Below are 24,148 nucleotides of genomic sequence, written 5' to 3' on the forward strand. Positions count from 1 at the left end.
CATCTTCGCACATTATGAGAGGTGATACGCGTCCATTAATGCTATCATTACGCGCCCTCGGGTGGGTTGGGGCGAGGGAGATTGATCACCCTAATGCGTTTTCAAAATTACTTTCGAACGCAACAGGGTGGCCATACCAAACTTTGTCTAGCTGAAGGCAATTGAATAGACAATCCTTTGACGTAAAACACTACATATAGGCTAACTGACCTGTAGCAGATCAGATTCAGGTCATGGTTGTAAGCAGCTTCAGTTAATGCGACAACGGAGTGTTAGGTGATATGTTAATTTCGCATGACTTTTTAGATCATCAGACACATTTTATTGAGTCAAAACTAATCAAACTGTCCTTGGGTCAGCTTTCAAACGTCCGATCAATATAAAAACGAAACAACTTTTTAAATGAAAACTTTCTGCATGCGAAAGTTTGTGTACGCTTCTTTCAAATTCTTTTCATCATACAGATGTCAATTTTTTATTATCAGTGGCTTCATTCAGGTCAGGGCACATCACTGACCTAAATAATTTAGATGTCCCTTGGTTTTTTAAATCCTCCCACTTTGGATAGCTATCGACACATAATTCAAATTCAAATTTCCAAATTATTTCGAAATCATTTTTAGTCAGTTTGATTTTATCACAGTCAGCAATGCTACTGACATGATATGGCCCTGAGTGACCTTTTGCCAACTGATGTTTTTTATGCAAACGTTGTAAGACAGGACATAATTTGGTATCAAATTTTAAATGCTCAAAAAATAGGGTAAGCGGGGATAAAAGCCATGGGCTGTCATGAGAGCTACCAAAACAGCTGTAACTCCTCACTCAAAAGGCGTTTTTGTTTTATCAGCATATCTAGTTGTTATTACGTTCTTGATACCTTGTAATTTGGTCGCATATAACGAAATTCACAAGCATGGAATAACGGCCTAATACATAATAATTAAGCAGAAGCGTTCCCAGAGTGAAGTTTGCTGCTACTTTAACGGGCCGGCTAACAACAATCGATGAGTTTTTGGTCACCAAAACCTTCTAAAGATCAAATAAGGTTACTAAGCTTAAACGAGCACCGGTGACATTTTGCTTAGAACAGGTATCTATGTTCAAGGCGTTTGCATGAGGAGGCCTGGGGGTACTTCGGACACCAATATGGAGTTGGACATTGTTTGGCCACATTCCAGCAGAACGTCATGGTCTGTGAACCTCAAGTTTTGACAAAGGCGAGCTCACATACAGGTTAACCCACCCTGTCAATTCGGTGCCTCTAGCCCTGTTAGTTTGTGAGATCTCAGCGGTTCAAACTGGCCCGCATCTGAACAAAGGGTACTCAACCGGCTACCCTCATGCCCAAATTATGAAAAAAGTGCATTTCAAAGACATGTGCAGCTCTTTGAAACCTTAGAGACCCCTAAGCATATTCCGAAATAACTCGTAAACACTTCTGAGCACGTTAATGCAAATTTGGACGTCTGAGTTTATATTCATTTACATACGTTTTAAATAACTTAAGTTGTTGCGTGCACGTGCGAGGAACATCATTCACATAGATAAGGTTGCAGTAATAGCCTTATTCCTCGGAGAAAATCTTCATTCTCTATACCTTCATTCTCCCAGTTTTTCCGAGGAATAAGGCTATTAGTACTGTCTTACAGACGTTTTACTAACATCAGGTTTCTAAGCTTTGCGGTTTATGATCCAAGGGCTGTTTTCGAGGTCGTGTCGGTAAAATTTGGGTCAAAACAGACGAATTATGCTATCAGGAGGCGGACTCAAAAGCATATTTGGATGCTCGCCAATTGAGCTGAATTCCCAAACAATTCTAACCGCCTTCTAAAAGCGCTCCCAGCCGTCCGACTTTTATGATGCAAAAGGTGCCACAATGTTCAGTTCTTTGCACCGGTTAGGTCAAATGACGATTGCCTAATTACGAAAATTTAACACTGCTTCAATCATATTACACCGTTACGACACACGTTCACCGACATGACCCCCAACTAATGCAACGTTTTACTTCAGGCCAAGGAGACTTTGATCGCTGCTTCTCTGCCTCTGCACTCGACGCCCGCGTAACTTGACGGAAAATAACTGAAAGCTGAGGCTGTCCGTCCCGATGGCTCAGGTGGTCACAGCGCCTGCCTCCCGCTCCGCCCAACCGTGGCGGGGTGGGTTCGAGTCGCTATAGGTGCTCGCTATTTGCACTTGAATGGCATGGCCTGCGGCCGACGGCAGCGGCCGCCCTGAAGGCCAGTGATGTCAGAGAGCAGCACCGACCGTGCTGAGCAAAACGACACCTTAAACTTTCGTCCCGAACTCCAAAGATGCTGACTTGGACTTTCACGATTGGATGGTAGGGGTTGGATCTTACGTAAGAAACAACGCTTAGACCGAGCGCTGGCCACAGAAATCCATCCATCAAAGAGGTTTGGTTCGAATCTTTAAAAAGTTAAGTAGGTATCGTTTTTGTAAAAAATAATAGATTATGCTAAATAAAAGACGTTATTCTCCATGATATCTAATTGCTTGGCCTAAGACTACCAAAAGCGTCACCAACAAAGTACACTAAGATCGCTCGTGTACCGTCGGTTTCGGGTCTGGGGTGAACTGTCCAGACAAAATGCCAGCACAAAGGTGTCCACTTTCGATCGAGGCTAGCATGAATCCATGGCACGGTTCTCCTGTGAACCATCGTCTGATGTCCGGGCAACAGAATCATTGGTGCCGGTCTTCATGACGATGCATTGTGCATATGCATCTCAGGACATTTGTTATCGCCAACAACTTCGTAGATAAATTACTAGGACTGGTCTAGACTAGGCCTAGAGTGTGTATTGGGCAAATTGGCTATAGTTATACCCGTCGCATGTCAGCTTCTTTATGTTGTGCACTCTGGAATTGAAGACAGACAACCAAAAGCGGACAAGTCCATCTCATGGCAGTTGGCTTTAAAATTCCACCCTGGGTTGTGTTAGGTAGTTTGTGTTAGGTGATCCGAGACCAAATGGATACCTCTGAGAATTGCATAATCTGTGAGCATATGCGGACTAAGTACCGTTTGTACTTCTGGCTTAGTTGCGATTTTTAACAAATTCGGTACGTGCTGACTGCCGAATAGTCAAACACTGCCGGATTCATGGCCTGAAGTAAAGATGTGCTAGTTAGGCCTTAAGTAGGTACTTGTGCATCATTTCAGCCTTTTGCAAATGTGCCCTGCGTTTGATTTATCCCAACTGGCAAGTTATGTTGATTTGTCATCTCGTTTAAAATAATGCTTTTGAACGAAAGTCATTACAGTAGATGTCGCGTCGCATCTCGTTGATGGTCTCTCACATCATCAGAGGTCAAACTATCAGTAGGGCCAGATATCTTATTACACGCCATGTCTAGTCTTTTCCCAACGATAAGCTGAAAATGGTTGAGGTGAACTGATGCTAGAAAGGGTTTGCTTGTTAACCGTGCACATCTTTCATCAGCGTTGAATGTGCTGACATTTAAGTATTCGTGATAGGTAAAAGGTCACTTATATCATCGGCTGCACCAGATTCTCCGGATTCTTGAGCGTCAGAGGCATGACCTGAGGTCAAACCACGAATAGAGGCACCTTAATACTAAACGTGCAATAGTAAACGGTCAAACGCTAATGGAATTAGTTCGGACCCGCTGCCAGAACCTTGTCTGCTCTTAGAGCCAGAATGGATCTGCTTAAATGTCCTAACCACCACGCACATGCGTTGCATAGCGCATACTCGCAGCATGGCCGCGAATGCTGAACTGATACACGGCATTAGAACGCCGACGCTGACCTGGACAGAACGCCGGCCTGGATAGAGTTCCATCTTCTCGGCGACTTGTGGCCGAAACCCTGTAACGATCAGCCCAAGTCATGCGCGAAAACGGTTGACTCACCGCTGGGACTAATAGGTTTGCCCCGTGGGAACGGGCGAGGCTTGTGCTCCGAGACCGACAATGCCAGCTTCATGCCACGAGGCACACGGTTTCACAGCCCCCCCCCCCCCCTCCCCCCACCTTGCCCTGTGTTTTTTATCGACACATGCGGCTAGACCTCATTCGCTCGGGTTGTTGGGTCAGACTGACACACGGTGGTGGAAAGCTTTCCATTTACCACGATTCACTACTGAGATCACGTCGCCGTGGGAATTCCAGAAAACGGCTTTCCGCCATGAAGGGTGTTCTCGTCAGAGCGTTCGCCACACTAAAACGGGGCTTACGAAAGATCTCAGATGAGGCTGCTCCGGCGTTGATGTCCTCCCCATCGGAGGCACAATTTCGGCAGTTTGCGACCCAACGCATGGTCTGTCAGCAGCAGGACGCGCAGGAGTCCCTCAGATACCTGCTGGAGAGTTAACACGGGACGTGTAGCCCGTGTCAACAACCGACTCAAGTCCAAAACTGCTCACATTGATGACAGCATCAGTGTTAACCAGTAACCGCTGAAGGCCCGAAAGGGTTTCCTTTCCTGAAGAACTCCAAGTTCGTTGACCTGTCTGTCGTACAGTGCAGGTCCACGCTACGGCACACGCTGTGTAGCCGCGCGTCCGTGGCGTTTGGTCCGTTCTGGTACCTGAGCCCGTCGACCGCATCCATGGTGGACCAGGTGTGATTGTAAGACTGCTTTGACCTTTTTCTAAGGAATGGGAGCCTGACAGAGAACAAAAGCCGTCGTGTTCCACGTACGAGAAGCGCCAAAAGGCTCCAAGAACTTCCTGATTGAGAGGCTCCCATGCATCATTGTAATGCACCTGAAACAGCTCTTCCTGCAGCGGGCTGCTCCACCAGTGGCTTGGATCTGTCGCCACACTCTGCCGTACTGGTGGGCTGGAAGTGCAACCTGAAATGCGTGACCAACCATTTTGGCGTGGCACGCTCAGGTCACCACATGGCCCACGGCAAATACACCGTTCTGGGAGCCTGGTACGAGTAACAAGTCCAGAGTCAATCCCATCTATATGCGCCGCGCCAACAGCTGCAAAGCATACGTTTTTTGAACTGACCGGTCACTGATTTGGTGCTGACATGAACGTCAGAACTTAAAGGAGTTCGAGAGTGCTGCCCCACTTCTAGTCCCGTTTAGCAGTGTTATTTATCCCCATTTGTTCACTGTTCACAAATACCGATCTTGTACAGAGCGGACCGCTTTTCCTGTCATGTGAGGCCCAACTCCATGTTTCCAGTTTTTTGTTGGCAGCTGAATTACAAACATTTAGAGGTGCCGTTCAAAAACTTGATGACTTTTCTCAATTGCAAAGTTCTCATGGTCTGTCAAAATTTAAGTTCCTCGCATCCTCCAGAGGTAGCTCCAGGAAGACTTCTTGTGTAGCTGAGAAGCAAGAATCTTTTTTACTGAAGTGCCTCAGTGGCTCCTGTGGATCTTGTGAAAGGATTGAAGGCGAGAGCTGTAACTGACATTTCTTTAGTCCAGCTAATATGCGGTATGGTATCCTATGTATAGGCACAGGGACGCAACCCTACTCTTCTCACCAGGTCTTGAGGGGCCCCGAGTTCAAACGAAAGGACCTCAAAAAACACACAGATAATCTTTTACAAAAAATCTGAAAGGAGCTCACCACTCCTTGAGAAGCTTGCTGATAAACGGTGGTCTATCTCGAAATATGGTGAAGTGCGAAATGAAATGAAGTGCGATCTCAATGACCATCTCGAAATGAAGTGCGCACAAAAATGTCAAACTGGCAAAAGACAGATAGTGAATGCAATATGATTTAGAGGTCCCAATGCAGTTAGGCAGCCTGAGACGCTCAAGGTGTCCCGAGACGGCCAGTGAGAACGGGTATGAACAAGAGAGAACAGAGAACAGAGAACGGGTGGGAACAAAATGCATTTAAAAGGCGATTAACTAGCATCTAAAACGCGGGGCCTTAGCGCTTCAAAGAACCCTAGCAGGACAAGGATTTCCGGTGCTGATGGGAGCCTCCGAAACGGTTAAAGGGACGGGTAATGTCCGAAGAGGCAAAAAGTCAAAGGTCTAGTACTGTCGAAGGTCACAGGAGAGCCAAGCGGGTGGAGGTCAAGGACATTAATATCCACCAGGACGGTTAAAGGATGTTACAATGACGAGATTGTCCTTTGTGCTCGTCAGGCATTTGGAATTGTTTAAGCATCAAAATCATCACGTGTTACAAATGGCTAAAAATCTGCAAAATGTTGAAGGGTCCAAAACTGAAATTCACCCTACACTTGCAGACATCTAAAACCCTTCATAGATGGTCCCTCAAATGGAAATGGTCGAGAGTTGTGAGATGATCGTGGTCTCCGACAAGTGCAGAAAGTCCTAAGACAGGCAAGGGGTTCAAATGTGGCCAAAAATATTTGGTGAATGGGTGAAACCTCTGATTCGGTATGTGGTCAAGGTGCAAAAATGCTGCTTATGCGGTTTATGGCCGAGATAAAAAAGGGCAAACCGACAACCGCTGGACTCCCGTGAATTGGAGCCCAGCGGCGGTCTAATGGTCCGCAGACCGTTAGCAGACCGGAGACAGTTAAGGGGCGCTGTGAATGTTTTTGCAGGCTATTTCTGATAAAATCCAAGGAAAGGCAGAGAAAGTTTTACTTCCAGTCCTGCAGATGGTCAAGTTATCTTAGTCGACCGACATGCTCCGAGACGGCCTGTCCAAAGCCGGTACGGAAACCTTGTAAGATTGGGTACCAGGGACTGCAAAATGCTGGCTGAGATCATAAATGGTTAAGCATGCTTAGGCAGCAGGTTGATTTCTGCCGCAAGTTATATTAGGCTCCGTCATGTAAAATGATGTTATTTCTATCCGCCCGTTTAGCCTTCAGGGTGCTTTTGCCAGCATAAAAATACGCACGGGACGCTGTAACGCAAAATCCAAGAGGAAAACGCGAAAAATCCCTTTACTCCGGCAGAGACAGCTGACAGTCCTGGGGACGGATGCGTCGTGACTTGGCGGCAACGCAGCCCCGTCTCACAGGGGTGGTGTCAGCTGGTAGCGGGGGGTAGAGGGCACTCGTTTCCCCTATTATGTGCCGAGGGCAGCAAGCACATTTGCTTGCCTCCCTTTGAATTTAAGGGATCTTATAATACCGACAGAATGCTCGACGATCCAATCAGTATCGACTGCGAAAAACGCCACCAACGAAAAGGAAGCATTCTCAAGACACACAGGAGACAACACCTTCCCTTGGAGGAGGCCCTAGATGGGCTACATCAGGCCATATTGGTCGATAGAAGGCTTCTAATCCAAGAGAGGGCACATCTGATGTATGCGAGGCACATGAAAAAACGCAGGAGGTCCTGCTGGCCCAAAATGAGCGCCTGGTTGGAAAGATCGGAGGCTCCACCAGGTCAAGAGGGGTGTTGTTTAAGCATATAGATCCAGGCCAGAGCTCCTTTAGAAAAACACGTGAAATCCGACGAACTTTTGGTCAAACTGGGAATGGGTCATAGGGCCCCAGATCTCCTTCGGAGGCCTCTAAATCTCCTTGCCGCCTTGGAAAAAAGGAACCTCCGTCTGCCCGTGCCGAGCTGGATCCCTGGCGCCGAGAGCGGTCACCAGGCCGACAGCTGTCGATCAGCCGCCGCAGCTGCCGCAGCTGCCGACAGCTGTCGGCGGGCCGCCGTCTGCGGCGACGGCTCGGCGCGGCCCGACCCGGCCCCTGGAGAGAGTCGGCCGGCCGGCCGCCGGCGCCGACGCTCCCAAGGCGGCCGTCGAGCCACGCAGCCCGGTTTCCGGGCCAGCAACCAATCGGAGCGGCCGTCTGGGCGCGCGTCGCTACGCCTTATATCACAGCTAATAGGGACAACGGGAGTTGAAAAATCATCGAGCCGCGCCCGGCGTCTCAGTCACATTGTGAGTCCTGGCCGGTTCGGACGCGCAGCAGAGTGAGTGGTGGCGCCGCGGCGCGCCGGCGGCTGTGTGCCAGTGGGACCTACCTCAATCGACCGGGTACTCGGTGCGGGGCATCCCTCGGCACGCGCTGAAGCGCTCTGGACTCAGGTCGGCGGTCGGTGCTGACGCCTGTGTCGACGCAGGCTGACTGTTGGACTCTGGCTCGGTGCCCGGCCCGCTCTCAGTCAGAGAGTTCATGCACCCTCAGAACGTTTACTCGTCTCTGGACTCCGTAGACTTAAGCTGGCTGTTAGCAATGGGCTTGCATCGTGGCCTCTTGGCCACCCTTTGGGCCCATGGACTCAGCGTTGCCCTCTGTAGGGCCTGCGGGTCCCCGGCGGCCTTTGCTCTGCGTTGCCCGCTATCGAGCGAGTGACCCCTTGGCGGAGCACTGCAAGGTGTGCCACTGTTGGGCATGTTCCGTCAGGTTAAACCTGCCTATCTGTTTTCAGGTAAGACCGCACAATGAGGGCGTTCCTCGCGTTAGCCGTGTTGGCCTCGGTTGGCCTCGTGATGGGAGATACTGGTGGTGGCGGCCACAGCTCCGGCGGCCACAGCTCTGGTGGCCACAGCTCTGGCGGCCACAGCTCCGGTGGCCACAGCTCTGGCGGCCACAGCTCTGGCGGGCACAGCTCCGGTGGCCACAGCTCTGGCGGGCACAGCTCTTCAGGAAGCTCCTATGCGGCTCCTGCCGCCTCCTCCAGCTACGCGGCTCCCGCCGCCTCCACAAGCTACGCGGCTCCTTCCAAGGGTGCCGGAGGAGCCGGCAGCACCGGCTACTACTACTACTACTACCCCGTGCAGGAGCACCGGCCCCAGTCGGTGAGATCGCCCTGTCTGACCCCGAATTATCGGAGACGAAAAGAACATCCACAGACGCTGGTCCTAGCAAATAGTGTGGCACCAGTGAAATGCACCGTGTGCAGATGCAATGGCAAATCGTAATGGAGACCTCAGTGCTTCAAAGTGTTCGCTTTTTTGTAAATTTTCCACCGCACTGTTTGTGCTACCTGAGTCCGCGACTGCAAAATTTTATTATATTTAACGCTCAAAGTAGCTACCCGAACGGCACGGATTGGGAAAAGAGGGTCGAAAATGTCCATTTTTTTACATTGAAATTGAAAAATACACGTATAGTTTTATCTGGAAAAACCAAATCTGCACCTTCATTTTGGTATAAAGATACTGATAGATAGGGGCTTCAAAATCAGCCTCTTGAAGCTGTCTTGGCGTCAACCGTTCATTGCACATGTTGGAAGCCATAGCCAAACCTGACGGAGTGTCGAGACTCGGTATTATCACCGCTTTCCGCGCGCATCTTGTTTCCGGGCCGTAGACACGGCATTTCAGTGGCAGAATTCAATATTTTTAGCTCGATTCAGTTTGGATTTCTTTTAAGATTTTTTTCTAAGATCTGTTCTTGGTGGGGATGGTAAAGGCCTGTAAATGATAGTGCGGTGCCTAAAAATGGTACACCTGCATTGGTTTCATATCTATTTTTATTTGAACAAGTGCATCCAGACCAAGCTGAGTCCGCAATCTTTCAACGTTTAAATCTTTTCTCCGTCCTCCGTAATAAAGATCTGTAATGAGACACCCACGCACTGAACGTTTTGAAAACCAAGCGCTGAACGCTGGCGGTGCCTGAACAGTTCACCTTAGTGTCGCGTGCACTTGAGTCAGCACCGCTCTCCGAAACTCAAAGACGTGCTGTGTCCTGCAGAGCGGCGGCGGTGGCGGCCTGGACCTCATCGGGCCGCTGCTGCTGGTCGGTCTGGTGGGCATCGGCCTCCTGGGGCTGCTCGCCGCGGCCGCCTACGCCGCCAACAACAACAACAACAACGGCAATGGCAGGGATCTGCTGCCCACCATCCCGGACGAGCTCTACGACTTCATCCACAGCCAGGAGTTCAACAGGATCGCCACCTTCGCTATCAAGTCCATCGCGAAAAGGTGGTAGCGAGCTAAGCAGGTGGGTCTTGGCTGATGTGCCAGCCTATCGGGGATTGTTACCGTTTGCCGCTTCGGCGGCTTCTCGTGAAAAACCTGTGGCGTGGCGAGCACACCACCCATACCGCATATCGCCGCCTGTGGCGGCATTGCAGTCAGCCACACGGTGCTCCATGGACAGCATGCTCGCGCCGCCTCCCTGGTGACCTCAATGCCCCGCCGCCCGGACTCGAGGCCTCGTTTCCCGTGTCGGCGCGCGGCCATCCGGGGTAAATGACCATCCCTACGCGTCAACACCATCGCTGTGGGGTCCCCCACACCCCGCCTGACCCACTGAGCCGCGGAGAGGGGCGGGCCGCCGCGCGCGGAGGAGCGGCTCTGTCGCTCTGCAGCAGGACTCTTAGGACCAACGCGGAGCGAGTCCAAGCCGAACTGTCATCCGCCGTCCTGTTTCCAGGGAACCATGCATCCGGCATTCTATTTAAGCATGACTGGCGGAAAGAGGAGTTCGGGACCAAGCCCGGTGAAGCAGGGACGGCTTACCAAGAGCAGCCACCTCTGTGCCGACGCCAGACATCCGCGGCGATGCGAGGTCGGGGTCGTGGATTGAGCGGCCTGCGCTGAACAGAGCACGAGGTGGTGACGAGGCCCGTCCGGGCTGCGGTTCGGGCGGCAGCGAGTGCAAGTTTTGTGTGCTGTAGGCCTGCCCCGCGCCGAGGCTGGGTGCAGGCGATGTTGTTGTCCGAGATGCTGTTGTCCGGCGTTCATGTTCGTCCGTCCGCGCCGCGGGCGCCGTCCACTGGCGGCCGGCTTACTTGTACGTCCGTTGTATGCGTTAGGTCACGTTCATTCGTCCGTAAGTCCGTCCGTTAGTAAAAGGTCTACGACGTTCGTGTGGACGTTCGTGTGACCTGTTTGTATGTTTTGTTTGCTTGTCTCTGTGTTTTGTCTATTCGATCAGTGTCCTGTTTATTCAGTTGGTGTTTTTAATTCGTCGTTTGTCCGCGTGCCGGTTTGTTTGTCTAGTGTTTTTCGTTCGTCTCTCCGTTTGCCCGTGACTTTTGTTTGTTGGTCGTTTTCGTCGCACTGTCCTTCCGTTCATCCGTGACATACATGTTTGCGTCTTCATTCGTCGCCGCCCGTTTTGTTTCGTGTTTGTCGTTGTCCCCATGTGCCGCGTGAGTTTGTAATCATCCGCATCCACGCCTCTGAAAGTGTTGATATGTTATTTATTGCTCTTGAATTTATTTTTCCCGCGACAGCGGTTTCTCAACGCACTCAGTTTGCTCACCAAGCCATCACACTCACCGATGCTCTCCATGATAACACCAGCGCTTCATCCCATGGCCATGGCAGTCGTGAACAGTAAACTCCACATGCACCACAAGCCATGCCTGCTTACTTCCCTTTGACCCCGGTGTTTGGGAGTGATGATTTCCATAGACAGGTAGTTCCAATGCCCGTAGAACACTATTACACTGTCAGCACATCACCCTACCAACTGCCTTCATCTGCTGATGTTATGATATTTCTGTATGGCCCTAAGACATATATGTTGAGGGCTCATGGCTCAATGGATGTGATACGTTTGTACTTCTCCGAGCCACTGACATGGTGTTACGATGGTGTCAACTGCTGTCGACGAGCGCTTCAGCAGCTGCCTCGCCAGGGTCGTGATGTACAAAAGAGCCGTTCCGACCTAGTGGACCTGGGAATAATCGTCTGAATATTTGTGCGTGCAAGGCTGTCTCGAGGCTGTCTCGGGGCTGCCTCGGGGCTGCCTCGGGGCGAGGCTGTCTCGCGTTCGCTCGGCCAGCTAATAAATCATATTTGAAAGGAACCAAAGGCTTTGTGGAATGTTACTCCTGCGCTGCACGTGGAAGCTATTACTTTTGGGAAAACACCTGAGAGAACTTCGCTCATGTAACTCGACGACAAGTCCAGCGGATCAGAATTACCATGTTGCGTGCGCTGCTGTTTCCAGCTAATTGCCTATGTGATTAATGGTTTTTTATTAACCATATTCGAAATCAAAGTGATCTGATTACCAAGATTTGTAATATCTCCCGTTCCTTATCAAATCAACGCAGAACCGAAAAACAGCGGGTGTTGGAAGCAGAATCGGCGTCAGATAGAACAATGTATTCGAAAACTGCTCTCAGCCAGAACGGTCCAATAAAAACAAAACAACGCGCAGCAGAGCAAGCGCAGCACGACGCAACAGTTCCCGAAGGCAGTAATGCACCTGTGATCAAAGAAAACAATGGGGGAATGTCAAACATATCAGGTCACAGTGATGCAGGAAACTTGATAATTTGTGATGTTGCTGAAGAAAGGCAAGATGTCGAGGAAAAGAGATCCCAATGAGCTAGGAACACTTGTCAAGCCACGCGGGCGAGTGGCGAAGACAGTGACAACATTCGAAGCTTAAGATACACATGGAATAGCCGACAAAAGCTGTGTTCAGCAGAGGCACCAATGCCTCAGTACGCTGGTGCTATGATGTATAACACCGCAAGTTCAAGGCCAGCCATGACCAAAGTGGCCTGCATTCCCTGCCTCACCCCATCTCCACGCACCCACCCACCTGGTCACTACAAAGGTTACATCGGCTGGCGATCCTTGATTATGCCTGCGAGCCGGGCCCTGTTCCCTCGGCATGATCAGACTACTCGCATGCGGGCGATCCCTGGTTATGCCTGCGAGCCGGGCCCTGTTCCCTCGGCGTGATCAGACCACTCGCATGAGAAACAGGCGGGCGCTGAGTGAGAGCGAGCTCCAGAGAACCCAACGCCGTGAGCGGAGGTGATCTGTCACACTCTTGGTCACACCTCTGATTCAGGTATACTTGAATCAGAGGTGTGACATCTAGCGCCTGAATCAGAGGTGCGACATCTAGCGCCCCTGGCGGCACAATATTGAAATTTGCCAGTCAACCTCCATAAAGGATCTCAGCAACATACAATGCACTACAAACGGGAGGTATGCAACAATCTACTATGCCTTTTTACGCACTACACACTACGCAACTACTTGACAAAACCACCTCGCGACGGCCGTGTCGGCCACTCACGGGCTCACACTCCGCCCTGTTATTTCTTTCAACCAAGTAACGTCATGCTGGCAACTCCATATTTGTGTTGCGGCACTGGAACTAGCGGCCTCCAGATTCACACCACGTCAGGCCCCGGAGTGGACGGCTATTCGGTTGAGGTGTCACATTCCAGCAGATGACATTTCGGGTCTTCGGCATACGCCGCCTTCTCCATGATCTTCATGTTGAGATCTTTGCTAGGATAGAAGAAGTCCATGTATCTGAAAAAGTAAGGATGCGCTTAGATGTACATTATCGGCAGTTATAGGTTAAACCAGGCGGCTGAGATGCATGTGATCGAAGTCTGACGTCATGGTTGTTAATGGCCAGCCAGGCTGCAACATCATCCTAGGTCAGAAAAGGCTTGTTTGTGGAAGCATTTTCTTATTCATATGACGCTTAGCCACGTGCGCAATGCATGTGGACATTCTTGCGCTGTATGACATGTAAGCATATAAACACATGCAAATGGCTCGGGTACTCAGAGCAAAGCCTGCTGTTAACATGATCTTATTTTGTTTCGAAAAGTCACAGACATGCCGCTTTCATCTCCGATGCTTGGTGCTGAAGTTCCTCTGTGAGTTAGCTTCACCGCTAATCACTACTTTTGCATCAGATTTCGCTTTCGTCGCGCCGAAAATCGAATGTCTCAATCATATCGAAAGTCAATATGCTTGCAATAACATCGGCATTTGGCCCGTGATGGCTCAAGCAGCTGCAAAAACCTCACAAATCCATCACATATCGTCCCGAACTCCCGGGGCCGCAGGGCGGGGATCTGCCCCGCAGCCGGCCGCGGCGGAGGGCGGCGGGCGCGAGCTCAGGGTCCGCCGAGACCGGCTGTGCCAGATCCGTGCGCACTGTTTCGGCACATTCCGGTCCGCTGGGCAATGTAATACCAGCAGCTCGCCTATTCGGGCCACCAGCTCGAACAGGACCGTGAAGACCCTCGGACACGCATCAGCTGAGCATAACGTGCATTAAACCTGGAAGAAAGTTAGCTTAAAGCGCACAGGAGGCCGTCAAATTGAGTTAGAAGCGAAATAGAAAGTAAGTTGATTGAAAGTTGAGTTATGAGTTGAGTTGAGTAAGGGTAGGGCACGGTTCATTTCACACCAACAGGCGTGAGTTTGGCTGAAGGATAAGTAGTCCTTAGATTACCACCACTAGAAGAGGTTGGCTGTTCTAAACTAAGTGACCCTTTGCATAATCTGGGAGACAGTGATGAAACAGCACTGGATCTAATGGAAAGTTGGAAGCCTTATCACTTCGGCGCCGACCAATCAGATAATGTCTTACGAGGCCGCCTTTTGTGTTAACCAGGCTAGCAGAATCGTTCGAAACGAAATCGCTAGCCCAATTGCGCCCATTCCGGTCTATCAGTGTCAATTTCGTCCTCAAAAGAGCAAGATAAGATTGCTAAGTCCGTCCCATTATCTGTGATGTGCTCAGAAAGCAGACCTAAAGACCCGCCTTGCATGAGAGCTGTTTATCCAACTAGAAGACCGGTCACCTGACCTGAAGATCATTCACCTGACTTGATGGTCGCTCGCCTGACCTGATGATCAATCACCTGACCTAATGTTCGCTCACCTGACATGATGATCGCTCACCTGGCCTGGGACCGCCTCAACCAGAGGATTGTTCACCTAACCCAGGGGTCGGCCACGTGGTCTTCGGGAAGCTTAACCGGTCCGGTGACCGCCCAAGTGATCTGGGGGCTGTTTACTTAGCCTACAGCTGTGGTGCGATCATCCAGCCTGGGCCCTGCTCCCTCTAACATGGGACCAATCACCTGAACTGGAGGCCGCTCACCTGACCAGAGCACCGTTCACCTGATGTAAGAACCACTCCCCTGACCTGAGGACTGCTCACCTGACCCGATAACAGGTCACCTGACATAAGAACCACTCCCCTGACCTGAGGACCGCTCACCTGACCCGATAACAGGTCACCTGATATGAGAACCACTCACCTGACCTGAGGACCGCCCACCTGACCTGATAACAGTTCACCTGACCTGAGAACTGATCATCTGACCTGAAGGTCGCTCACCTGGCGTGATAACATCTCACCTGACCTTAGAACCGCTCATTTGACCTGATAGCCGCTCACCTGATGATGCGCGCCGGGTCGGGAGAGTCGGCGATCACCTCCCCCAGCTGGCAGAAGAGCCGACTGGTGCACAGGTCGTCCTCGTCCAACGATGCGTAGATGACCTGCAGCCGCTCCACCAGGTCCCGGGTGCGGTCGGTTGACTCGTCCTCTGAAATCCGCCGATGCTCAGGCCTTGCTGGTACTGGACGGGAAGGGGAAACGGGCTGGGAGTCGCGGAGTCGAGACTAAATAAACAGCGTCTTTTTCACGATTCTAGGCCAAATTTCAAAGCATCGGTCCTGTATATCAAACCTCTCTTGGGCATGACGCGGAGCATGTCGCGCTGATGGCCATTCTTGACGTTGTGAAATGTGTAGTCTGGAACGTTTAATTGACTGCAGAAGCCAAAAAGCACACATCTATTTAACATCCATGTGAGCTGCACATGAATGCCCGAATCATGTGCGGATCCGTATGGAATGTCAATATTTGTGTTTGAAAAAACCCTCAGCATTGACTCATGAGGCACACGAGTTGGCTAAAAGAAGCACAACACAACTGACAGCATGCCTCGCCAGGTGGTTAGCAGTTTTTATGATGAGTGAGCCTTGACAATAGTGACAAAAGGAGTTCTTGCCCGTCTCCCGACGTAAAAAGAATGCCAAGTGGCGATGACCAGACGCATGGTGTTCACCAGTTAAGCACTATTATTGTCAGGGCCGTCGTCAGACAAGCAAAAACCATGGCATCATCAAGTTCATAAAGAGCAAAACCCCACCAGAGCGTCCTGCAAATGGGATGCGTTCTGCATAGAAGCACTCGTGAATCACAGCTAGGAGAGCCCATGTGCATGGAGAATGCAAAGCCCGACGTGCACGAAGTAAGGCAACCGGACGTCCTCATGCGTACTCTCCGTTTCCACACTGCCATGGCTTTCGGCACTGTCAGAAAAAAAATGCCGGTGGCACCGTGCAGGGAGTAGGGCATAAATCCAAGCGAGGATCCGTGCGAGGCGTCGGGCGGGGAGCCATGGGTAATCAGGTGTAACATGCAGGGGCTGCCCGGGGAGCCGGGTGAGCTGCCTTGTGGGGAGCCGGCGGGGTGCCGAGTGCGCTGCCTCGCGGGGAGCCAGGTGAGCGGTCTCGCGCGGAGCCGGATGGGAGCCGGTGAGGAGCCGGTGGGAGCCGGTGGGAGCCGGTTGGAGCCGGGTGGGTATCAGTGATCCGTACCTGGTGCGGCCAGATCGCGTCGCCGCCGGCTGCTCGTGCTGGTGATGTTCTTCACAGACGGGAACAGGAAGAGCAGGCCCGTGGCCAGCAGCACGGGCGCCATCACGCCGCCGTACTTCCCCAGGTTGCCGAGTCCGCTGAAGAGGCCGCCGCCCGACCCGCCGTACGTCTGCGCCGCCGGGTACGACGACTCGGCGTGCGGCTCCGAGTACGGCTCCGGCGTGGCGTAGTTCACGTATCCGTCGCGGTTGGGGCCGGCCGGCGTGGCCGGCGGGGCGGTCACTGCAGGGTGCGGGGCGAAGCTGGGTACGATAGTGCGCGGCGGCGGCGGCGAGCCGCTGGGGCCGCGCGAAGCCACTGGAGCTCGAGTGGCTGGGGCTGTGAGGCTTGTCGAAGGAGGAGTGGCTGTTGGTGTGGAAGCCGTGGGTGTTGATTTGGTTGGAAGCGTGGGGCCTGTATAGCTGTTGTTGTGAGGTTTCACGGTGCTCATCGTAGACCTGGTAGCTGTTGGTGTGCGGCTCGTCGTAGGTTTCGTGGTCGCGACTGTACTCCTCGTGCGCCAGGTGGCCGCCGCTGTGACGCTGGTTGAACCGCTGAGGAGCGGCCGTCGGCGGCCGGGCGTGGAAGAGGCCCTGGCGGTCCTTCAGCAGGTACTGCAGCGAACCCGGGTCCCGGACGGTCGGCAGAGCCGGGCCCGCGCCCTGGGCTACGGCCAGACCCACACCCAGCAGCAGAACGGACAGCTGAGCCATTCCTGGAGGGACAGAGCTAGGCGTCATAACTCTACGACACGTGTGCCAAGTGCGGCGCGCTGACCTCAGTTGCGTCCCCTGGTACCCACAGCTGTCCACAAGCTGCAATCTGTGTCGTTCGAGGTGCGTGCGTCCACAGCAGTTTCTACGGCCTGGAAGAACTCGCTTGGGTATGACGCAGGCACTTATGACGTCATGCGTGATAAATCAGGTAGGACACTTTGCCGATGGGGAACGTGGCCTTGACATGCTTTGCGGCGGGGTTAGAGGTCAGAGCCACGGGCTCACGATCGCTCCAGCATCAGTAAATCCAGTGGAAACAACTTCAGACGACAACGTTTGGATAAGAAGCGTTTAATTCCCATCAATGTTTTTTTTTTGTTGCTCATTTAATCGGATAATTTTGTAGCAGCCAACAGTGGAAATGGTGAGCAAACGTAATCGCTTTACTGAATTGAAGTACAAACCCAGAGCATTTGCAATAGGATTTGTTGGAAAAATGTAGCTCATGTGTATTGTACTCATACTAAGGCTATGGAAATCTCAGGACCTAGATATCCATCTCTGATCTTTGTTCCAAAACGGGAAGACGCTTAGCGTCATGAATTGAGCGCGGCGAGAAGCCTGTATCATTGCAAATTATGTATACATCGGACCATCCGAGAAGAGGATCCAAGTGCTCACATTATGTTTTTCCAATGCCTAGTTAGTACAACATGGCGTAGATTATGCGCAGTCTATATTCTTGCTCCACTGTAATCAGGCCCAGGTGCATTCAGTGCAATGCAGGTGGAACAGGACTTTTTTCTAGAACTTCTTAACTCACACGAATCGAATCGAATCCGGTACATTTATGGAGGCAATGAGAGCGAGAAGACTTTGAAACGGCATTTTCACAGCTAGGGCCTCTTGAAAAAATAATGGAAGAAAGAATGCTTCTGCAGCTAGTGATTTTTGAATGTTATGTGAAAAAATTTTAGTTGTGAATTGGAAGCTTTTTAGACTTAACGCATCGCCTGTAGATCCCAGCCCAGATATACCGGAGTCAACGACTGCAGTTACCGCTATCCGAAGCAGTGGTGGGATGAGCGTGGAGCGTTGGTTGCTTTGGAATCTGACTACTTGCTGGGTTGTGCAAGATCATAATGCTCGAATTCATGGAAGAGCTGATGCGTAGGTATGACAGCAATGTGGCATTGTTCCATCCATGTGAATGCTCTATTCTTTCGGAACCACCTGGCTTTCAGGAGATATCCAGAGGCGGGACACGACAAGAGTATCTCAATGTTAACATGCCAAGAATGTGATATCCAATTCCAATCAAATATTGCAGCAAAGTATGAGCGTTTGTCATGCTGCATCAGTGGTACAAATACTGCGCTAGCGGTGGGCATGCATGAGAAAGTTCCCGAAAATATGTTCCTTTCACACAAGGCCTAGCCATAGCTCACAAAACAGTTTACTTTTGCTGCAATTAAAGGCGATTGGAAGCTTTTCAGAGTTGGAGGAGAGGGGTGGTGGGAGGGGAGCTAATTTGCAGCCATTTCTTTCCACGCAATGTCATATAGCCAATGACAGATTTTTCCAAAACTGTGTGGAGCTGCGGACCTCCTCTTCCCTTCCCCATCCCTCACCCCCAGTCCGCCGCCCCTGGATGCGTTGCGTTAGGCGCGCCTCGGCCACCAGCCCCGCGCCGCGCAGCCAGCATGAGGCGGCACTTCCTTTACATTGGCCCACGGCAGCAGCCATGAATACGCGCCAAGTCACAATGCCCCCGGGTTACAAACCGCCAAGAGGGTCAGAGCTGTGACGAGTCACGAGCGCTCTATTCAGAACTCGGAGCGCTAGTTTCACTCGCGAAACATGGTTTTCTTGGAGAAACGGGACTGACTGAACGCAGGAAAGGGCTGCCAAAGACGGAGGCGCGGAGACGCAAGGCGGGCGATGATTACAGAAGAGGTCTGTAGTCTGTGCTTGGAAGTCTGAGCCCTCCCCATCCTGGGCAACTCACCTGAGACGTTCGTCCAGCAGGCTCCACACGAACACACTAAAGCCCAAAAACGAAAACCCGAATTATTGTCCTGTTTGAAAGTAAACAAATCGGTAGTGAAAGGAGCAGCGCTGGGTCGCCGAGCCGTGGCCTCCGGGTGAAAGCCCCCGCCTCTGGCCATCCTCTGCCGGCCCTGCCCTCGAACAATGGCGCCGATTGCGTCCTCCGGCAGACATGGTCCTGCACACGAACAGGTCCGGGTGCTTGCGTCATAGGGAAGAGACGGCAGCTCAGCCATGCTGCGACCGTGGAGAGGGCTAGGTCAAATTTGCCCAAAGCTGGCAGTTTGAGCTACCAGGGCCGAGCTTTTCACAAGCGCGCGCAGTTTTATTCACCAACCTAAGGCAAATCTGAAATCTAGGAGGCATCCTGTTCCGCGTGTAATAGCGATGAAAATGTGTTGTACTGAAAGGAAGGTCGGTCTTTGGGATCCCGGCCATGGCACCCATGTTACATGCTGGGAGCAGTGAGTGAGATAGCCGTTCATGTGCCAGGCTGGAACTCCGGACTCACAACTCAGACTCATGAGCGCACAAAAACCAAACACATACATTGCTGGCATTGGTTGTAATCGCATCGGCCTTAAAAAAGTTGAATGGATGCAGATAAAGACCCTCGAAGAAATTACTGCAGATGTTTGGATGTCAGTAGATGCCGATGATTTGTTAATTGTGTTTCATTCTACGAGATTTAATGCAAAATCCACACGAACATCTCCGAGCAAGTTGAAGAAAACAAACACTCTAAAGCCCAGTGGACGGCATTGTATTGACCTCATTCACTTGTGGAAGGCTTGCTCACAAATAGGCAGCGACTATGCATTCATTTCGCAGTCGGCGATTTGGTTGCGGTGTAAGGGCATCAAGTACTGCTGCAAGAGGTGGCGGCGTGAGCAGAACAGATCTGAGCAGACCCTCGCCAGACCCGGACAAGATCAGTGGCCCAAACCAGAACTGGAACTGGACCACAGGACAAACAGTTATGGGCCTTGGATTGCACAGACAATGAGACACTGAAACTGCTCTGACGAAGAAAACATGATCTTCTCTGATGGAAAGCCTCTGTCATAAATCAATGACCCATTAAGAAAACTGCAGCGTTGAGAGAGCCATAAATATAAATATGGTCATGAGCACCATTTTTAACATAGTTAAAATACGGTACACAGACAATATGATATCCACAAGCACAACACGTTCCTCTCACTCCAAGCATGCAAGTAAGGAGTATAGAAAGGGACAACGTGTTGATGATTATCCCGAGTCGGGAAACGCGTCGGCGATCCGTGATGACGTTATTGGAAATATCATGATGAGCTGATGACGGGAGGCGAAGACACTGACAGAACACATGTACTGGACATATGGCATGACAAAACACAATCAATCGCGGTACACGGACTTAGGATGACGCGACAGCGATACGCATTCAGAGCGAAGGTGCTCCTGAGGCGTACAACAAATGCTACAAAAACATCAAAGCCACAGCACAGGCACATACAGGTACATGTATTTCGCGAACGCAGACAATGGACAAAAGAACTAATAGCTTATCTTGAGCATTGGCAGCTTTTGCCCACATGCACATATGCATTTCAGCGGATTGTAGTTCCACCGACATGAGCGTGCAAACAACATCTTTACATCGGCAGACGGTTGTCTTGTAGAGCGTGAGACGCATCAGTAAGCTGTAAAGGCTCGAAATGGGACTATTACAGTAATGCACGCTGTAGTGGGGACATACCGATCACAACATGACTCAAGACTTTCCGGAAAAGTGGCAAGCCTTCAACGAAAACTGGCACGTTTCAATCAAGGCGAGTGATTGGTTGAGGTAGGCCCTCTTGTGCGAATTGGTCGGTGCAGAGGAAATCTGTACATATAGGGCCGCACGAACCAACAACCTGTAATATGCCTCGTGACCGTCAGCCGAGAGTTCGGCTGACCTGTTCCACACACGCTTATCTGCTCACACCGCTTCAGGGGTATTACACCTGAACAGCTTCCTGCACTGCCTCTTGTCGTAGACGCCCGTTGACGCCTTCTTCAGTATTGACACGTTTTTCTGAAGAAGTTCGGGAGTGTAGCGCTCAGCAAGGCTGTGAAGGAAAGAGACTGGTTAGCTGATGCACTCGGAACACCCAATGAAGTGCCATTGCATTGTGCGACTGGTTTAGCGGAACGAGCCAGGATCATCAAATAAAAAGGTGTTTTTTTGTGATGGGTGGTGTGGATAAAACTGCTCTTTTTCGCAACGAAGTCAAAACAAAGCAAAGCACTTCGAAACATTAAGATTATGTCTTCCTGGGCTTCCACACGATGTAGGACAGATTTATTCGCTTCATCACCGGCAAATGGCCTGCGTTTGCCTTTATGACTTGCTCTGAGAATAAGGAGGACCATAACTGCAACCACCGGGCGCATAATCGTGCCTTCCAATACGGATAATTAATCAAATTTACTGCGGTGATCGCATCTGCCGTCATAGGAGGCACACGAGGACCGCTGTCTCATTTCCATTCCCGTTAGTTTGACCAGTTGACTGTGTGTTTGTTTGCGGCCGCGCGACCCACATCTGCTGTCGGCGCATGCGCACTAGCGCCGACCCGTTCTGCTTTGAGGCGATCCACCAGTCACGGGAGTCAAATGCCCGCTGGCGATCTAAGTGCCCTCATTAGGGCCGTGGATCGGATGTTGGAAAGGTGTTCCCATCTAGCTTGTAGACGTTCTGATCATCGCTGAGATCCTCAAGGATAAGTGGATCGTGGCTAGGAAGGCAGGATAATCCGCTGATAAACACGACAACGGATTATTGGGAACAGATCGATGTGACAACGACTTGTCGCTGAGACTTTTCACGTTTCTGAGGACATTTCTCGGGTGCCATTACCGATGCTCCGCAGCACAGTTACACCCAATGGGCCAGACAAAACCCTGCAGTTGCGGTACAGGACATCCTGAAAACCTGCCGCACACACGCATTTGATATGTGATTTACCTAATGCCACACTATCCCACCACACATCGACGAAAGCATTTTAGGACATTGAACTAGCGTTTTTTTTAGGTCCGAGCTACCGCAATTGCTAAGCATGAAAGGTAACTGGTGAGGAATTAATCCATGTCGTATGCACGGACGCCAATCAGGATGGTAGTGCGCAGACGTGGGGCATACCCTCTGAATCAATCGGCTCATGTTTGAACCCGAAGGCCCTGGTGCTTGTTAGAAAACAGTCGAATGCGCAAGACAAAAAGGCAACAACGGAGATCCCTGAAATTTCGAAGACATGATTCTTGAGAGGCACTTCAGTTGGGGAGAATTATGCGATATTCTGGAATAATGCGAAACCCTCAGATTTGGGAAGTTTTGCGGAATAGGCGAGGAGTCCCTGGAAGGTTTGCATCATCTCTCTGGGCGTCAGATGGGTCCAATGGGTACTATCAAGTATTTAATGAAGCATCATTGCAGTAGCGAAAGAGTGTGCCCAGGATTAGGGTGAGCCTCAGAACAACTTTCAGTCGCTTCGTCCCATGCACAGCCATAGGCTTAATTCTAATTTATCCAAGTTTAGGGGATTTCGACAATACCCGCACCCTTACCTTCGCCCCCCCCCCCCCCTTCCCTCTCATAACGTAATAGTTTCCGGGCCTATACGATGTTAACGCTTTGGGATGTCATCGGCTATAGCATTCGCCTTTCGATTCGACCTCGCCAGTGTGGACGGCCACGCACACGGTCTCCTCAGTGCTGGGAGGAGGCAGACATGAGTGCGGAGCGGAGGGGACGAATTCGGCCGAGACCAGACTGTTAGACTAACTGTCCGTCGGACCGGATAAGCAAAAAGGCCGGCGAATGTGGCTGGGCGCCAGGTGGTCTGCGGTCGGCCGGGCCCGCGAGCACCGATCGACGATCCAGCCGTGCTTCGACGCGATCAGAGCCGGCTCGGTCACCGCGCTGCGGCCGGTGAACACATGCCGCTTTTGGCGCACGCCGAGGCGACGGCGGAGCGGCCGCGTGGCCGTGAGAGGGCGTCTGGCGTGCGGCCGGCGGCACGAACACGACGCTGTCGCGGAACTTTTGTCTTAGATCACTTGCAATCCCGCTGATAATGGCGGCTAATGGGTGATTGTGCCGCCGCCGTTCCGTAGCGGCAGAAGTGTCTGCAGTTATGCCTGATTATACTGGATTATGCATTTAGGATAACTTTCTGGGAGTGAATAAAAGGAGTCGCTGCATTGGATTCAACCGGCGAGTACCTAATCACGTTGGTTGATTGCAGCATTGTCGAACAATGCCTTGCGCTATTGACATCCTCCTAAAAGATGAATCCCCTTGATAAGATGTGTATGAAAAGGACTTTTCTAGAAATTTAGCCTGTCGTCCAATGCATAATTTGATGTTTGATTACGTGTAAAACGCCAACGCGTCCGTCATACCAGCCCCGTGCCACAATGCTAAGGGAGGGAACAGCAAAATAGTCAGAACTTCGGAAGAGTAGCGTGTCACAGAAGACGGCCGTGCCACAGCAGACGGCCGTGCCACGGCAGACGGCCGTGCCACAGCGGACAGCTGCGCCACAGCATACGGCCCTGCCACAGCAGACGGCCGCCGCCACAGCAGACGGCCGCGCCACAGCAGACGGCCGCGCAACAGCAGACGGCCGCGCAACAGCAGACGGCCGCGCAACAGCAGACGGCCGTGCCACAGCAGACGGCCGTGCCACAGCAGACGGCCGTGCCACAGCAGACGGCCGCGCCGCACAGAAGCTCACCTCATGAGGAGCTCCTTGCCGGCGAACTGGTATGGCTTGGCGTGTAGGCCGAGCTCGCAGAAGACGCGCGGCACGCAGTCCTCCGCCTCCAGCATGTCGATGTGCTGGAGGAGCAGCCGCTGGAGGTGGGCTTGCCAGTCGGCCAGCATTTCACCGCTATCGCCGTCAGCCGAGCGACCGCTGCCGCTGCTCACCAGTGAGGCGATGGCGGCCAGCAGCAGCAGCGCCCCACCCAGCACCAGGATCGGCAGCAGCACGGCGCTGAGCAGGCCCAGCACTCCACCGCCTTTGCCACCGCCGCCGCCGCCGTGCTGGCGCACCG

The 24,148-nt window shown here is 51.8% G+C and overlaps 2 protein-coding genes and 1 long non-coding RNA gene across 4 annotated transcripts; 1 reads left to right on the forward strand and 2 right to left on the reverse strand.

Moving 5' to 3' along the window:
- The first annotated feature begins 7,775 nt into the window (after positions 1–7,775).
- LOC119108721 (keratin, type I cytoskeletal 10) lies at positions 7,776–11,673 on the forward strand. Of its 2 annotated transcripts, none has more exons than XM_037232350.1 (4): positions 7,776–7,876; positions 8,336–8,705; positions 9,607–9,855; positions 10,291–11,673. In XM_037232350.1, the coding sequence occupies exons 2-3, from the start codon at positions 8,349–8,351 to the stop codon at positions 9,841–9,843; spliced, it is 594 nt and encodes a 197-aa protein (XP_037088245.1). In that variant the 5' UTR covers positions 7,776–7,876; positions 8,336–8,348; the 3' UTR covers positions 9,844–9,855; positions 10,291–11,673. The 2 variants fall into 2 exon arrangements, with proteins under 2 accessions (XP_037088245.1, XP_037088246.1); XM_037232351.1 differs by lacking the exon at positions 7,776–7,876 and adding an exon at positions 7,924–7,991.
- Positions 11,674–12,000: 327 nt separating this feature from the next.
- LOC119107919 (proline-rich receptor-like protein kinase PERK2) lies at positions 12,001–19,033 on the reverse strand. Its single transcript, XM_037231510.1, has 4 exons — positions 19,017–19,033; positions 16,254–17,007; positions 15,043–15,193; positions 12,001–13,148 (listed from the first exon to the last, which is right to left on the reverse strand). Exons 2-4 carry the CDS (start codon positions 16,741–16,743, stop codon positions 13,034–13,036), a joined length of 756 nt encoding a protein of 251 aa, XP_037087405.1. The 5' UTR covers positions 16,744–17,007; positions 19,017–19,033; the 3' UTR covers positions 12,001–13,033.
- A 766-nt stretch (positions 19,034–19,799) lies between these two features.
- On the reverse strand, positions 19,800–23,915 carry LOC119108494 (uncharacterized). The gene is made up of 2 exons (XR_005095302.1): positions 23,827–23,915; positions 19,800–21,153 (listed from the first exon to the last, which is right to left on the reverse strand). It is a non-coding gene; the product is annotated as an uncharacterized LOC119108494 (long non-coding RNA).
- Positions 23,916–24,148: the final 233 nt, after the last annotated feature.

This window comes from Pollicipes pollicipes, unplaced genomic scaffold (assembly GCF_011947565.3).
Source record: "Pollicipes pollicipes isolate AB1234 unplaced genomic scaffold, Ppol_2.1 Scaffold_6686;HRSCAF=7923_pilon_pilon_pilon, whole genome shotgun sequence".
Classification (NCBI taxonomy): Eukaryota; Metazoa; Arthropoda; class Thecostraca; order Pollicipedomorpha; family Pollicipedidae; genus Pollicipes; species Pollicipes pollicipes.